This window comes from Mesocricetus auratus, unplaced genomic scaffold (genome assembly GCF_017639785.1).
Source record: "Mesocricetus auratus isolate SY011 unplaced genomic scaffold, BCM_Maur_2.0 Super-Scaffold_100691, whole genome shotgun sequence".
NCBI lineage: Eukaryota > Metazoa > Chordata > Mammalia > Rodentia > Cricetidae > Mesocricetus > Mesocricetus auratus.
This window is the reverse complement of record NW_024429267.1, coordinates 46,940,440-46,958,049: the sequence shown is the minus strand read 5'-3', so window position 1 is coordinate 46,958,049 and position 17,610 is coordinate 46,940,440. Positions and strand designations below refer to the sequence as shown.

Genomic DNA, 17,610 nt, shown 5'->3' with positions numbered 1-17,610 from the left:
TTCTCAATAGGACTTTATTAGTGGTAATTGGCTGCATACGTCTGAGCAGCAGGAGTGGTATGTTTGTGGCAGAGGACCCCGAGTCCCTGGCCCCACCCTCTTGCCTGCCAGCACAGACTTCCTGCCTAGAAGCGCAGCCAGAACATGCCGCTACGGATCCGGTTGTAGTCTGGGAGCTGTTCAATGGGGCCTGTGGGGATAGGGTGGGGAGTCAGGGTGGGGTGCCTGGCCTGCACAGGGACACCTGGCCCTGTGCCACACCCAGCTCAGAGTGGCTGCCCAGAGCAGCACAAGACAAGCTTTGAGCAAAAGAGGGAAGAGCACATTCCCCGGGGTGCAGAGCCTGTCCTTTCACGCTCTGGCCCTGGGAGCCCCACCCCACATGCGGGGGTACCTGTTACCTGGTGGGCTGGGGGGTGGGTGGGGTATTAATGGAAGTAGCTTGGCAAGGAGTTGGGGAACTGTTGGGACAAGTTCTGAAAAAGAACTCCCTGGCAGTCAGGTTACTGGAGAGAACCTCAGCTTCCTTCTCAAAGGGGGGACAGGGAAGAGAGGCAGGAGGGAGGACAACGACAAAAGAGCAGACCTTCTAGACACTCACCATACCCAGCCACTGCGGGACACTGGTCGTAGAAGTACTTGGAGCAAACCTCACGCAGCATCTGGGCATCCACCTCCTGGAGGCAGAAACGGAGAGAACACTGAGTGACAGGTACCAGGCACCCACCAGTATTTTCTTGAGTCAACTCACACTTCCTACTGGTCCTTTGGACCTGTTCCTCTACCCAAAGGATGAATGTCCACAGCCACAGTCATCAGTACTCCTCTGGTTACCCCCACCCGTACAAGTAGCAGCTGCCTTGGATAACAGAGATGCTTAAGGGAGCAATTTTTGTTGGATCAGATCCCCACTCTGCAGAGGCCCATCAGCCTAAGGCTCCAGACCTCTTCCAGGGGTCTAATTACCGCAATCCGACTCTCCCACTCAGCCAGAGGGATGCGGCGGCCATAAGTCAGGAGGCTGCGCCCAATGTCTTCACACACAGGGGTGGTACCTTGAAGGGAAGGGGAAAAGCTTAGAGGTCTGCCTAGTCCAATCTTGGGCCCACAGAGGCCTCTAGGACCATGCTGACCCCATATTCGTAACAGCCTGTCACAACGGTAGTGGCTACTGACCTGGGCACCTCCACATGCACCTGAAACTCCAACGCCTGCATCTGGGGTGGCAGGGTAGGTGTGGCCTTACGTCTTTCCCTCCCTCTCCTTTTCTTTTGTTCTGAGACAAGGTCTCGCTATGTAGCTTAGCTGGCAGGCCAGACTGGCTTCTAACTAAAAAGACCTGCCTGTCTCTGCCTCCAGAGTGCCGGGATAAGGCTGTGCCACCTTGCCTAACTTTTATTCTTAAGATATGGTCTCATGTACTACAGTCTGGCCCCGAACTCACCGTGAAGTTAAGGGTAACCATGAACTCCTGTTCTTCCTGGCTCATCTCCCAAAAGCTGGGATTACAAGTGTGAAACACCACACACAGCCAAGGCTTTCCTTTCTAAACCTGGCCACTGTCATCACTACTGGGACATATTGTACCCCTCATTACAGGGATGAGGACTCACCATCCAGATGAGACACCAAGGCATTTCTGAGGATGTTTTTGCCCCGAGTCACCTCACTCTCTGTGGCACTGGTGCACAGACGCATCCTAAAGTGGGTGGGGGGTGGGAGTGTGTTTGAAGTGATACTCATTCTGGGAGACCGTGTGTTGTCTCTTACTCGCCTGGTCAAACACCCCTCGTTCATTCACATGGCAATACTGAGCTGACACTCACCACTGGCCTTGCAGGAAGAAAACCATGTCATCGATGCTCATGCCATCACAGACAAAGTGTGCACCCAGCAACCCAGTCTCAGAGTAGGAGATGTTGAAGGTTTGGAAACTCTGGCAAAGCTTGTTAGTCACAGCAACAGAAGCCAGAGGGCTGGACAGGTTCTGCCAAATGCAAGGATCATTAACAACCCTCTTATCTGTGGTCCACAGCCTAAGCTCCACAACCCAGCATCCTCTCCTCCCTGAAGGCAAGATGCCATGCCTGTTCCTGGCACTCACCGCTCCTCCACCATAAGTGCAGTCATAGTGGCCAATGAGGGCATTAGCCACTTGGAGGGCCACATTGTCTGGGTTAGCCCAGCCAGGTCCCTCTACAGCAATGGCCACATGGGCTAAAGGCAGGGCATCATCACGATGACGGATCTGAAACAATACATATCAAGGCTGACAAGAAACCAGACCTCCTGAGTGGGAGATGCCAGGCCCTTGCCAATTCCTGAAGAATCTGACACCACAAAGACAGACACGCACACAAGGATCCTCCCAGAGGTCCCCAGCTCAGAGCATCAACCCTGCCGCCAGGCACACCTCACTGCCAGTGAAGCGACACGGAGTTACACCAGGTACAGCATCCTCTTCATACACTCGAGAGACGCTGCTGAAGTGCTTCTGGGCGAGGTCTAGCAGCTGCCGGTGCTCCACCCCTGGGGGAACAGTGGTGTTAGCGGGAGCCCAGAGTGCAAGCACAGCTAAGAGCAATCAGACTTCCATGTCCTGTCTTCCTGCAGGTCAGGGATTGGTTAACACCCACATGGTGGTTTATAACCATCTACAACTTTAGTTCCAGTCTCACGCCCTCTCTGACCTCTGTGAACAACAGGCACTCATGGTGTGCAGACATTCATACACATTACTTCTTTAAACATTTATTTATTTTATGTGTATTGGTGCTTTGCTTACATGTATGTCTGTGTGAGGGTGTTAGAACTCGGAGTTACAGACAGTTGTGAGCTGCCATGAGGGTTCTGGGAAGAGCAGTCAGTGAGTGCTCTTAACCACTGAGCCATCTCTCCAGCCCCCACACTAAATGTTTCAAAAATTATATTAAAAACTTAGCCTGGCGTTGGTGGCGTACACCTTTAATCCCAGCACTTGGGAGGCAGAGGCAGGCAGATCTCTGTGAGTTCGAGACCAGCCTGGTCTACAGAGCTAGTTCCAGGGTAGCCTCCAAAACAATACAGAGAAACCCTGTCTCAAAAAACAAAACAAAAAACAAACAAAACAAAAAAAAACTTAGCAGACTGGAAGATATTTAAGTGCTTAGAGTTTTTGCCTAGCATGCATAATGCCTTAGGTTCAATCCCAGCAGTACAAATATAAGTAGGGCTGGAGAGATGGCTCAGTAGTTAAGAGTGCTTCCTGCTCTTCCAGAGGACCTGAGTTCAGTTCCCAGGACCAATGTCAGACAGCTCACAACTGCACATAACTTGCTCCAGGAGATCTAACACCCTCTTTGGCATACATACACAGACACACATACACACACAGTCACATCACTCACTCACTCACTCACTCTCTGGGCCAACCAGTAGCTCAGCAAGTAAAGGCAAGACTGATGACTGAGTGTGACCCTTGAGACCCACAATGGTAGGAGAGAACCGACTCATGCAAGTGATCCTTGGGTGTGAGTACATACACGTACATGCACACACACACACACAAATTCAATGAAAAATGTTCAGAAAAACAAACAGAAAGGGCAATGGTCTGTGTCTCTGGCATCATCTAGCCTGCATTGAGGGCACTGGTAGGCTCTGAGGACAAGGCTACGGGATGCTCTGTCCTTCTCTCCAGCTCTATCACAGACCCCACTGATGGCCCTGAAGGAGGTGGTCAAAAGAGGTGCTCCTGCAGGGCCACAATTTACCCTGGGAGCCTGGGGAGCTGAGGCCAAGTACAAGGAACATGACAAGCCCACGCCTTAGGTGGACTCTGTGCCAGACACAGATGCCTGGGGCACACCTTTACAGATGAGCACCATCACAGGACAGCCTGCCCCAAGCCTGCTAAGACTCAGAAAGTCTGATGGGTTAGTAACTGATGCTGCTTTTGGTTCCCAGGTTCCCTGTGCTGTTCTTTCTGGGACTTTTTCTCCCACCTTGGTGCAAGTTTTAAGCAGGTCTGCTTCCCTAGCCACAGCTAGACCTATATAGACCTACATCAGAAAACAATGTAGAATCCATCCACTTTTGACAACCAGTACCCTTCAGAAGTCTGTTGGAACAACATGTGCTCCCTGCCCACTTCTAACGCTAAGCTCCCATGAAAACCTCTGCTATAGTTCTGTGTCTCTATTTTAAGGTGGCCCCAGTCACCATCAAGTATATATTATCACAAAGCCATTGTCAGTGGCACTCATGGCAAGGCTGTAAGGAATACGCCCATGTCTTCCATTGGCCCCCAAACAGGGTATTTTAGGACTAGGTGATCCTAGCCTATCTCAAAGCATAGAAGAGTCACATACCTCAATGACAGGCCAGGAATAGAGTTCCCTGGAGCCCTCTAGGTGAGAACCAGAGGATGTAGGCATTGATAAGCAAGGTGGGCCCCCCTGTCCAGGGCTTCAGCAAACCCTCCACTCACCTCCAGCTGCAGCCAGCACCATTCGAGGAGCTTTGTAATGCCTGTTGAGGTAATCAGTCAAGTCTGCTCTCGACAGCCTCCTGCAAAACATGCAGCTGAGTCAACCCCCTCAATCCACAGCAAGCTGAGTCATACAAAAAGCAGCTGAGAAGACTTTGGAGAACAGGCTAAAGCACACCCCTCTCAATCCATTCTGTCACCTACTCCTTCAGGACCCACAGGCAGCATGTTGAAGAAGGTATGAGTTAATACTGGGCTCTGAAGGGGCACCCTTCCTACTGATGTAACACTCCTCATGGCATACTCCCAACAGAGGACAAAGTGGTATACAGAAGGGACCCCTGATGTTCCCTCCCCGACTGTCAGGACATGCATGGATGGATACCGTAAACACAGTTCAAGATTCAACTGAAGACCCAAGTCCAACAGGGTCATAGGACCAAATGGCCATATAAAAGTTGTATGAATTAGGAAAACAAACAGCACAGGCAGCTAGACAACCTAAATGGCATGTGACTGATGGGGACATGCTTTATTTCAATCTCAACCAGCTCCCTCTCACCTGACGTTCTCACTGGGCCCCTCCACAGCCTGGCCCAGAGGTGTGCCCTGGAATGCCGTAGCATGCAGGTAATCAAAGACCACATTCTGCATAGACGCATCATTTTCCTGCATCTCCCGCAGGATCACGTCTCGTTCCTTCTCAATCTGGGAGTCTTCCAGACTGCAGTTTTGCACAATATCTGCCAGGAGCTCCACAACTGGATATGGGAAGGATGTGTTAATTGAGCATGGTAGTGTGCACCCCTAATCCCAGTATTTGTAGGAGGAATTACTAAGAGTTCAAGGACATCCAGGCTACACAGTGGTTCAAAGCCAACTTGGGCTACATAATGGGACTTTATATAAAAAAAACTTAGACCTGGCTAGGCGGAAGTGGCGCACACCTTTTGATCCCAGCACTCAGGAGACAGAGGCAAAGGCAGGCGGATCTCTGTGAGTTCAAGACCAGCCTGGTCTACAAGAGCTGGTTCCAGGACAGCCTCCAAAGCGACAGAGAAACCCTGTCTTAAAAACTACCCCCAGCCGGGCGTTGGTGGCGCACACCTTTAGTCCCAGCACTTGGGAGGCAGAGGCAGGCGGATCTCTGTGAGTTCGAGGCCAGCCTGGTCTACAAGAGCTAGTTCCAGGACAGCCTCCAAAGCCACAGAGAAACCCTGTCTTGAAAACCAAAAAAAAAAAAAAAAAAAAAAAAACCACCCCCGGGGGGGGATGGGGGGAGGGCACGGGAGGAGGGGAGGGAAAGGGAGAGGGACCTCGTACTGACTTGTGAAGCAACCTTGTTTCTTATCTAAATTTAAAATGGAAAATAAAAAAATATTAATAAAAAAAAAAAAAAAAAAAAAAAAAAAAAAAAAAAAAACCACCCCCAAAAAAACGAACCAAAAAACTTAGACCTGACTCTGTGAATACGGGCATTTGCCACCAAGCATGATGACCTGAGTTTCAGTACCAGAACCCACATGACAGAAAGAGAGAATTGACTCTTGAAAGTTACTGTTGACTAAGCATACACCAACATATACACTAGGAAAAAAAAAGAGTTTAAAAATGACATTTCTGGCGCTGGGTGTTGGTGGCCCACGCCTTTAATTCTAGCACTTAGGAGGTAGAGGCAGGTGGATCTCTGTGAGTTCCAGGCCAGCCTGGTCTACACAGAGAGTTCCAGGACAGCCTCCAAAGCAATTCAGAGAAACCCTGTCTCGAAAAACCAAAAAAAAAAAAAAAAAAAAAAAAAAAATTCTGTGGCTGGGTGGTGGTGGTGGTGGTGGTGCAAGTCTTTAATCCCAGAACTTGGGAGGCAGAGGAAGATGGATCTATGTGCGTCAGGCCAGTCTGGTCTACAGAGTGAGTGCCAGGACAGGCTCCAAAGCTACACAGAGAAACCATGTCTCGAAAACAAGAACAAACAAAAAGATATTTCTCATTGTTGTACCATCCTATCAATTGCTTTTCAACAAGGCAACAGCCCCACGGATAAGTCCAGCTCTGAGGACAGTCCAGGAACTCTGGAGGCCTGATTTCTGCAGCCCTGGAGACCTACCCTGTTGTGCCCGCCTTCCTCAGGTGTTACCTTTTGGTAGGTCCTTGGAAAGTGCCTTGATGAGGTAAGCAGTATGCTCCCGAGTGCTGTAGGCATTAAGATGAGCCCCCATACTCTCTACCTCCTTCTCTAAGGCATTGCCAGGCCGATTCTTTGTTCCCTGAAATCAGACATCAAAAGGACCAATCAGGGGCTGAAGACATGGCTCAGAGGTTAACAGCACTTGCTGCTCTTACAGAGGATGCAGGTTCAATTCCAAGCACCCATATGGTGGCTTACAACCACCCATAACCCCAGTTCCAGGAGATGCAATAGGCAAATACATAGTATATATTAAAAAAGAAAACAAAAATCCAAACCAGGAGCCACAGAGTATAAGAATCTGCCTTCAAAGGCTGAAATTCCAGCACACACCTCCCTCAACAGTCTGTATTCACTATACTAAGTAGGCCCTCAGCTGAGCAGACAGCATCATGGGCCAAAGGATGGAGACAGTCAGGGGCAGAACAGCATGGCTGCAGCAAGTGCTGCCTAATAATTAAGAGTTTCCCTAACAGTCCAGCCTTCTGTCTGCTCTTGGCTGCGGATGTAAAGTGATTAGCTTTCCAAGTCCCTGCTATGATGGACTGCAACCTGGAAGGGGGACCTCAGGCAAAGACTCATCAGATAAACACTCAGGAAAAAAACAACCCCATATGGCTCCTTCCAGAAAGCGTAGCCATACATAATGCCCCAAAAGTTCCACAATCAGGAGACTAACTTTTTGGATTATGGTCTTTGAGACAGGTAGGCCTAACTGAGGGGAAACATGGGCTTCACAAGACTTACCTTGAAAGCCAGGTGTTCCAAAAAGTAGCCTGCGCCATTGTTCTTCTCAGTCTCGTAACGGCTGCCAGCATCAATCCACACTCCCACCTGCACACAAGAAACCACCAACAAAAGGAAGCAACAAATCAGTCACAAAACCACCTGAGTAAGCGGCACAGGTTTCACAAAGTCCTCATGGTGGCAATGTGGGAAGAGCTGCCCCACTAAGAGCCCTAAAGTCAGAGACAGGAGAGCCCACAGCACAGGGAAGAGTCCTCTTCTGCCTGAAACAGGGTTCCCCATAGGCCATCAAAGGCATCAAGGAACATTTTTGGTGTTCATCTTTGAGGCACTGTCATGCTTTGGCCCCTAATCTGGCCTTGAACTCACAGAAACCCATTCCCCCCTTCTCTCAACTGTGCCCATTTACCTGGCCCCACAACTATAATTTCTAGTTAATTGTTTTCTTCTATGCATGAATCCTATCATTTGTAGACAATAGCCTATTTTCTATATTCTAAGAATCACATGCAAGCTAGGTATGGTGTCATACACTTGCTATCCCAGCACTCTGGAAGGCAGAAGCAGGATTATAAATTCAAGGCTAGCCTGTGCAACACAGCAAGACCCTGTCTCAAAACAACAAAATACTATCCTTCGCCTTTGTTCTGATGATTTTATTTTTTCATCAGAAAAGTTACTTAGATACTTTGCACTTCATCATTTTAAAAAGATACTGAAGCAAGGTGCACGCTTTTAATCCCAGCAGAGGTAAGTTTGAGGCCAGTCTGATTTACATAGCAAGTTCCAGCCCAGCCAGGGTTACATAGTGAGATCTTGGTATAAAAAACAAAGAGAAGGTAACTTCCATAGTGAGACCCTATAATGGCTCAGTTAACTTTTCAACATGGAGTCTCAACATGTTGCTAGGCTGGTACTGAACTTCTGGATTAAAACAACCCTCATCTTTCAATCTCTCAAATATCTGGGACCATAAGCATACTGTGTCCGGCTTCATTATGACTTCATCCTATTTCAGTAGTGGAGATCAAACGCAAAGCCTCGTGAATGCTTAGTAATTACTTTATTACTGATGTACATCTCTAGACCTTAAACAAGTTTTGTTTTTTAATGATTTATTTTTATTTTATGTGGATTATGTGTTTTCCCAAATGTATGTCTGTGTGAGGGTGTTGGATTCCCCTGGAGCCAGAGTTACAGATAGTTGTGAGCCACTTGGAGTGGGTACTGGGAATAGAACTTTAGTCTTCTGCAAAAACAATGCAAGCTTTTAACCAGTGAGCCATCTCTCCAGCCAGCCCTCCCATGATGCCCCAGTATAACAATCTTAACATTCCTGTAATTTTTAAGATAGGGTCTCACTGTATACTCCTGGCTGGACTTGAACTGAAGAGATCTGCCTGCTTCTACCTACCAAGTGTGAATCTTATATTCTTTTTGTGGTTTTGTTTTTTTGAGAGAGAGTGTGCTGTAGGTCAGAATGGCCTTGAATTTATTCTGTAGTTGAAGATAGTCTTCAAATTCCAATCCTCCTGTCCCCACCTCCCAAGTACTAGGGTTACAGTCTGCCAGGGCTCTGTGACACACACTACTTACCCAAATGGTTGAGCTTTTTATTATTTGTTCATTGCTGCCTTAAGTTTTCCACATGCTTTGCAAACAGTTGATAATTACACTGTTGTGTAGTATAATTTTATTATTATTATTATTATTTTTTTTTTTGGTTTTTCGAGACAGGGTTTCTCTGTATTGTTTTGGAGGCTTTCCTGGAGCTCGCTTGGTAGTCCAGGCTGGTCTCGAACTCACAGAGATCCGCCTGCCTCTGCCTCCCGAGTGCTGGGATTAAAGGCGTGCGCCACCAACGCCCGGCTGTGTAGTATAATTTTAGATAAACGTGCATCTTACTTTTTTTTTGGTTTTTTGAGACAGGGTTTCTCTGTATTGTTTTAGAGACTGCCCTGGAACTCTCTCTGTAGACCAGGCTGGCCTCGAACTCACAGAGATCCTCCTGCCTCTGTCTCCAGTGTTAGACATTTTACTTTTTGTGAGATGTGCACCTGTGTGTAGGTGCAGGTGCCTGTGTGCACATGGGAGCCGAAGGTAGACACCATGTTCATCACAGCTGGAGCTGCAGGTTTTGAAGGACTCCTAGCTTGTTATCTGGGCACTAGGATAAATACTCCTCTTCTTGTGGTTGCACAATGACTTTACCCACGGAGCCATCTCTGCAGGCCCAAGCATTCACCTTAAATCTACCATCTTAGATTACAATTCACAGAATTCTTTCTTTGGAACTCCTCACAATCACAGTGTCTTAGTCAGTGGAATGCAGCATGATTTACTAAGCTTTCTTAGAGTCTGTTTATACAGTTTCCATGTATCAAGGAAATCACCTACCACCATGTCCTGTGCTTGGTAACAATTTATATCAAAGGACATTATTTGTTCCTACAAAACTGAATCAGCCATCAAAAGCACATAGTCCTAGACAGGGTGGTTGTGGTGCATGCCTTTAGTCCGGAAGCAGAGACAGGCAGATTTCTATGGGTTGGAGGTCAGCCTGATCAACAAAAGTGAGTTTCAGGACAGCCAGGACTGTTACACAGAGAAACCCTGTCTCGAAAAGTCGAAAGGAAGGAAGGAAGGAAGGAAGGAAGGAAGGAAGGAAGGAAGGAAGGAAGGAAGGAAGGAAGGAAGGAAGGAAGGATGGATGTGTAGAGGTTAAGAGCACTGACTGCTCTTCCACAGGACCCAGGTTCAATTTCCAGCACCCACATGGTGGCTCTCAACCACCTGTAACTCCAGTTCCAGGGGATCTGAAGTCTCTTTGGGCCTCCATGGGCATCATGCACACATGGTACACAAACATACATATGGGTAAACCACTCATACACATAAAATAAAAGGGGCTGGGCGTTGGTGGTGCACGCCTTTAATCCCAGCACTCGGGAGGCAGAGGCAGCGGATCTCTGCTGGTTCGAGGCCAGCCTGGTCTACAGATCGAGTTCCAGGACAGCCTCCAAAACAATACAGAGAAACCCTGTCTTGAAAAAACCAACAAACAAAAAGTAAGACTAGCTAGAGACACTAGTCTTCACCCTCCTCAGTACTGGTGTTAGACCCAAATCACCACACAGGGGATCCAAATACAGGTGGTCATGCTTGAGAAGCAAGCCCATTACCCATCGGGCCATCTATCTTCCCAGCCCTTCAGAGACAATTCTTGAGGTGCATCCATGGTCTAGCCTACACATTATAAAATCTAGGTGGTGAGCCTGACAGTTCTGGGTGCCTTTCTGTAAATCACCCGAAGTCTTGAAATCTCATTTTATTTTTCATTGTAAGACAATAATCACTTCCCTCTTGCGGCTGGAACGCAAAGCTGGAAAAGAGTTGGGCCCTGACTTGGCGAGCATCGTAATGTGGGCTGGCGGGCTGAAGTCAGGTACAGGGTCAAATCCGGCAGTATGCCCGTCTCCACCCAAAACAGACAGAAGACTGGAGCCCAAGGTCATATCCCGACCTGGGAAACACGGCGGGCTCCCGCCTGGAGGCTGGCGACCACTCACCGTGCAGGTGGGGTGGGAGGACTGCTCCGAGGCCACACGCAGCCCGTTGTCCAACACGCTGACCTGGGTCTCCGGCACGCTCTGGAGGGCCTGGGCGAAGGTGGCGGTACCCCGCAAGGCAGGTGACCTCAGCAGGGCCGGCTAGAGGAAGAAGACGACCACTGTAGGAACTGCTCTCCAGGCCTCTGGCCGTGGGACCCCGGCTCTCACGCCCACGCCAGATGCCCATCCCCGATGCCCATCCCCGCCCTCGCCGTGACCTTCCCACGGCCCTGACCCCGCGACCTCCGCACTCCGACCCGCCACTGCCGACAGCCCACTCTTCATCTGCGTGCGGGAGCCCTGAGCCCCGCAGCCCAGCGTTCTCGCCGCCACCTCACCGTGCGGCGGGTGCGAAGCAGCGCTTGTGTCCCGGAGCAGGCAGCCCGACAGACTGCGGACGCCGCCATCTTCCAGTCCCCGTCAACGGAAAGCCGCGCCACGCATGCGCAGAAACGAGAAGGCGGAGTCTGACGCGCAGGCGCTGTACGGAAGACGTGGCACTCGGTCGCCCCCTGCCGGGCACAAGGTCCATTCTCGAGAATGAGTGCTTGTGTTTTCCTTTGGTCCAGAAGCCTCCGGTAGTCGACGTGCACCTGACTGTCCATCCGTCTGCCGCTGGCCCTCGGGCCGTCCCAGTCCTCGCCTTCTCCACCTGAGGGAGGCGCTGTGCGCCGTTTTTCCAACTGCGGGAGCAGCTGCAGCAGCCCGCCAGGGACTGAAACACCCACCTGCCAGTGCTTCCCTGGCAAGGTAGTCACTGAAGTTAGTTGAAAAGAATAAAATATGTTTAAATGGTTAATATTATATTGCCAAAGTAGTACTGAAAGTCAGCACTTGGGAAATGGAAGCAGGGAAGTATCAGGAATTCAACGACATCCTCTCCTGCACAAAGAATTAGAAATTAGCCTGGATTGTGTAAGACAGTGTCTACAAAGTGAAAAAAAAAAAAAGAAAGTGTGTGTATGAAAAACAGAACAATGTAGAGGCTAATTTGAGAAATAGAATTCTACGTTTGGAAAACAACAACAAAAAACTAACCATTTTTTAATGAATATGTGTTTTTCTATATGTGTAATCTTTTCAAAACTTTTTTTAAAAAAACATCTGAAATTAGAGAAAAGATGGTGTGTATTGATTGAGATTTTGTGTACCAAAATTATAATTTAGAGAGGAAAATTGAGCAAAACAGAATATTCTGAGTTGCTGGATGTGGTGGTAAATACCTTTGATCCCAGTACTCAAGAGAGGGGCAAATAGGTCTCTTGCAATCCAGACTAGCCTGGTATACTTAGTGAGCCAGGGCTATATAGTGAGAGTGTCTCTCAAAAAACAAACAAACAAAACAAGCCAAGTTACCTGCTTTCTTTGAGAGTCAGGGTCTCATGTAGGCCAATCTGGCCTCAAATGCACTTTGTAGTCAAGGATGACCCCGAACTTCTGATCCCCCTACCTCCCCCTCCCAAGTACTAAGACTTCTGTGGTGCTAAGAAATACAGCCAGTGTTTCATGAATGCTAGGCAAATAGTACCAACTGAACTACATCCTCAGTCCTCTGCCAGCTTTTTGCTTGTGTTAATTTTTAATTTAAAATTATTTTTATTATCTATTATTTGACCATGTATACATGATATGTGAGTGGTGGGGTGTGTCCCCACATGTGCTCAAAGGTGAGAGGACAATTGTGGGGAGTCATTTCTCTCCTTGTACCTTTACATAGATTCCAGGAATCAAATTCAGGTCACCAGGCTTGTACAGAAAGTGCCTCTATCTGCTGAGGCATTTTTAGAGCCCCTTTATATTCACAGAAGTGTTGAGAGGATTAGAGATTCCCCCCCAAGCACAGGGGATCAGTTCCTCCTTACATCCTACATTAGTATAGCTCATCTTTGACTACTAATGGGCCATTTTTGGTTCATTATTAACTAAGGTTCATAGTTTGCACAGATTTCCGTGAGTTGTTTGTGACTCCTGTGTTTTGTTTTTAACATTCCCAGACTTTAATTTGTCCATTAATAAGAGTTTCAGTTTCATGCTACAATGAAAAAGGAGTGTGCCTTTTGGAAGCCTGTGCAGTGCTACCAAAAACAATCACTAACTTGATCTTCCTGCACAGGTCTTCATAAGATCTTAAACCCTAGGGCCATGTCCTTCTGTTGAAGCAAACGGGTTAAGTAACTATCTGCGTAGTTGGGAAACATTTTGGGTTGCCTTTTCCTGTCATCCAAAATTAGTTCAACGGGCGGTGGTGGCGCACGCCTTTAATCCCAGCACTAGGGAGGCAGAGGCAGGCGGATCTCTGTGAGTTCGAGGCCAGGCTGGACCAAAATTAGTTCAAAGTCACTGGCGATCAGGTGTAGTGACTAAGTGCAGTATGTTGACTGTAATGTAAACGATACTCCATAATATTCTTTATTGCTAGGAAAGGACGGGTTATGAGGATGAGTACGAAGACATTAGGATAGTGTTTCATGAAGTAGACATTTAATTGAAAAACAGGTCTGAAGCCCTGAAAGGCAAACCAGTTGCCTCGTCCCCCTCAGCTCTGCGTGTCTCACAGTGCTGCGCCCACTCGCTTCACGTTGCGGCTGACAGCCTGCCAGAAGTTGCAGCATCCAAATGACAGGTACAGCTCATATGTCAGTATAAATGAAAGACTTTAGAAGATCATTTTCCACTAGAATGACTCTTTGTAGTGGTTTAAAATCTGAATATTTGACAATTCTTGTATCATTACAACATTAGGACTCATGGGTGTTGCTTTTTTACAGTTTTTTTGTTTTGTTTTGTTTTGTTTTTAATGTCTGCATGTACAGGCCAGCAGATGACTTTGAATCCCCTGGAACTGGAGTTGTAGACATTTGTGAGCTGCCCTGTGGGTGCTGGGAACTGAACCTGGGTTTTCTACCAGAGCTGCAAATGCTCTTAACCACTGAGCCATCTCTCCAGACTCTTGTGGGTTTTTAAAGATCTACCTTTAACTTTATGGGTATTGAATGTTTGCTGCATGTGTGCATGTATCATGTGTGTGGCTGGTGCTCTCAGAGGCTAGAACTCTGGAACTTGAGTTATAGATGGTTGCCAGCTGTCTGTGGGCGCTGGGAATTGGACCCAGGCTCTCTGCAAGAGCATCAAGTGTTCTTAACTGCTGATCCATCTCTCCAGGCCCAGCTTTGTTTTGTGTTTTGAATGAATTACTGGGCCAGTGAGGTGGGTAAGGGTGCTGCTACTAACCCTGACCACCCAAATTCAAACTCTAGAACCCACATTGGTGGAAGGAGAGAACGGATTCCACAAAGTTGTTCTCAGACCTCCACATGCACACAAATTCTTAAGTGTACAGACAATAAATAAACAAAAATTTAAAACATAATTATTTGCCAGGCTGGGACATGGTTTAATAATAGCTTATACAAGGTCCTATGTTCATTCCCCAGCATCACATAAGAAAACTGTTTTTGTTTTATTTTGTTTTTTGTTTGTTTAAGTCAGTGTCTCAGCAGGGCATAATGGCACACACCTTTAATCTGGGCATTTAAGAGACAGAAGCAGGTTGATCTCTGTGTATTCAAGGCCAGCCTGGTCTACACAGTGAGTTCCAGCACACCGAGAGCTACATAGTGAGACCCTGTCTCAGAGAGGGGTGGGTAGGAGGGAAAGAGAGTATCACTCTGTAGCTCTTGCTTGCCTGGAACTCGCTGTATAGACCAGGCTTGTCTCAAACTCACGGAGATTCAGCTGACTTTGCTTCTTGAGTGCTGGGATTAAAAGTCTGGGCCACTATGCCTGGCTAAGAAAACCTCTTTTAAAGTAAGCAATAATTATAATCATTTGTCATTATGTAAGAACAAACATTCCTTTATGTTCATTATTTTTTCCCATCTGGTTTCCCACCCTGGCGTGTTCATTACCTTGTATCTGGATGGTGTGTTGAAAGAATAAAAGTTTGGAAACAAACTCTTGGCCTAGGGCTGTCTCCTTCATTCAGACCTCTTTGCCCTGAGAACGGAGTGAAGGATGAAGCCAAGGCATAGGCTGAGGAACAAAAACAGAGAGATGAGGCAGAGGCCCAGATGAGACGGCTTGTCCCCCAGATGCCTCAGGACAAACCCAGGGAATGCTGGCGCCTGGGGTGCTGGCAAAAGTTGTCTCAGTGGATCTGGGACTTGTACCACCTCCTCACTGCCAATGTGTGAGAACCCTGCCTTGCTTGAGAGTTAAAAAATTCCTTTTGGTCCTCTACCCTAGAACTGCTGCATTCTGGACTGGTCCAGTTCTAATTTGTGGCCAAGTGTGACATGAAACAAATCATCTATTTTGCTGTCTCAGCTGAAAAATTAAAAAAGAAAAACAACAGATAGATTTCTTTTTGTTTGTTTGTTTTTCAAGGCTGGGTTTCTCTGTGGCTTTGGAGGCTGTCCTGGAACTAACTCACAGAGATCCACCTGCCTCTGCCTCCCGAGTGCTGGGATTGAAGGCCTGCGCCACCACCACCCGGCTAACAAATGCATTTCTTGAGTGACCAGTATGTGGACTATCATCATGATGATAAGAGCTTTCCAGAAACATGAAAATAGAACATTACTCAGATCCCAGTGACGGAGAAACATCTGAAGTGGTAAACATCAGACTCCTGGGAGGACAATGAAATGCCCAAGTCCAGAGGGTGCCAGCAGGCTCCCTCAGAGGTGGAATATGAACTTGGCTATGAGAATGAACCAGTAGCAAATTGGTCATGCCTCAAGTTGTCTTCGGAGAAAACTGACTTCAGTGAGACTCACCTTCCCAGACATCCCCTTTCGTCTCTTCCAAGGATACTGGGCTGTCAGCCTGCAAGGGGATTCCTACCTCCTGCCCCTGTCTGCTGGGGTCACAGGTGGCCCTCCAGGCCCTGCCCCTGTCTGCTGGGGTCACAGGTGGCCCTCCAGGCCCTGCCCCTGTCTGCTGGGGTCACAAGTGGCTCTCCAAGTCCACCCAGGTGTACTCAGATACTAGGAAGCCAAACTCTGACCAGAACTCCTGTTCCAGGAACTGTTTTACTTGTAACAAGGCAGGGAGGCTATAGTACAAGTTCCATATCAACTTGTTCTAGAGACAACTTTTCTCAGCATTTCAGCACCCCTTGTTTCTGCCCTAAAGCATCTTGGGTGACAAGCCAGGTTGCTTGGGGCTGCCCTGTCTCTCTTGTTGTGTGCCTCTTTTTTCTCTACCCCCCCCATCTGTTTTCTTTCCTATACTTTGGTTTAGTTCATTTTTAATTTATTTTCAATTACCTGTATGCATATTATATGTAGGTTTGTGCACATGAGTGCAGGTGCCCTTGGGATAATGGAGCCCCAGATGTTGTAGTTAGCAGTTGTGAACCACCCGATATGGGTTCCAGGGACCAAACTCAGGTCCTTTGTAAGAGTAGTACACACACACACACACACACACACACACACACACACACACACACACACACACGTTTCACAGAAGACCTTTGTTCTTCTTGTTTTTGTTTTTCAAGACAGGGTTCTCTCTGTAGACCTGGCCTCAACTCATGAAGATCTGTCTACCTCTGCCTCCTGAGTGCTTGGATTAAGGCATGTGCCACCACCAGCCAGTTATACAGGATCTTGATAAGCAGCCCAGGCTGTCCCCAAACTCACAATACTACTGCTTGAGCCTCCTAAAGGCAGGGATTACAGGTGAGCCACCAGCTCATTAGTACAAGAAATATTTTTGAGCATCAGTCTGGACTATGTAAGTCCCTGGTGAAAGGAGAGAGAGAGGAGAGGGAAAGAGGGAGGCTAAGGTCACAGCTCAGCTGGAGAATGCTTACCAAGGAGATGAGAAACTAGGTTTTTTTCTCCAACACAAGAGGAAAAGAAGTTTGTTGGTGGTGGTGCAGAGGCAGGCAGATCTCTGAGTTCAAGGCCATCCTGGTCTACAGATCTAGGGCAGTCAGACCTGTTATACAGAGAAACTGTATCTAGGAAAAACAAAACAAACAAAATAAGAAGGGAAGAAAAAGGTGGAAAGCAACTGAAAGGCAAAAAAAAAAAAAAATGAAGAGGCACCTTCAAGGTGCTCACAGAGAGCATTGTTACAGGCACAGATGTTTGGGGGAGTGACCTGTGGTTGGCGGCTTCCTGCCCCAGGTAATAGTCACCCAAGAACTGTGTTTGCATTACAAAGGCTCATTAAGCTCGAGGCTGGTAAACGATGTCAGTGCTTTTCGTCTTACGTTCTGTTTAAACTAGAGGCTTGTAAACGATGTCAGTGCTTTTCGTCTTACGTTCTGTTTAAACTAGAGGCTTGTAAATGTCAGTACTTTTGTAATACGTTCTGTTTAACAAAATCTTTGTGCACAAAGCAGCCGAGGAGACAGCTCAGTGACTGTACACGTGGGAGGACAGGAGTTCAGGTCAGAGTTCAGATCCCTAGCACCCGAGTAAACACTGGGTGGGCACGGAAGGCCATCTGTAACCCCAGCTCACAGGGGTAAGAGACAAGGAATCCTCAAGCAAGCCAACAGCCAGACTGGCTGAAAAGGTGAGCTCTAGATTCACCACCCAGAGATTCTGCCTCCATGTTATATCAGGAAGTGAGTGGTCAAG

The 17,610-nt window shown here is 47.7% G+C and overlaps 1 protein-coding gene across 1 annotated transcript; it reads right to left on the bottom strand.

Moving 5' to 3' along the window:
- LOC101825065 (cytochrome b-c1 complex subunit 1, mitochondrial) lies at positions 1 to 11,504 on the bottom strand. Its single transcript, XM_040739759.1, has 13 exons — positions 11,350 to 11,504; positions 10,970 to 11,110; positions 7,401 to 7,487; positions 6,603 to 6,732; positions 5,031 to 5,229; positions 4,469 to 4,548; positions 2,414 to 2,529; positions 2,105 to 2,248; positions 1,827 to 1,987; positions 1,614 to 1,699; positions 967 to 1,055; positions 602 to 677; positions 1 to 190 (listed from the first exon to the last, which is right to left on the bottom strand). Exons 1-13 carry the CDS (start codon positions 11,416 to 11,418, stop codon positions 126 to 128), a joined length of 1,443 nt encoding a protein of 480 aa, XP_040595693.1. The 5' UTR covers positions 11,419 to 11,504; the 3' UTR covers positions 1 to 125.
- Positions 11,505 to 17,610: the final 6,106 nt, after the last annotated feature.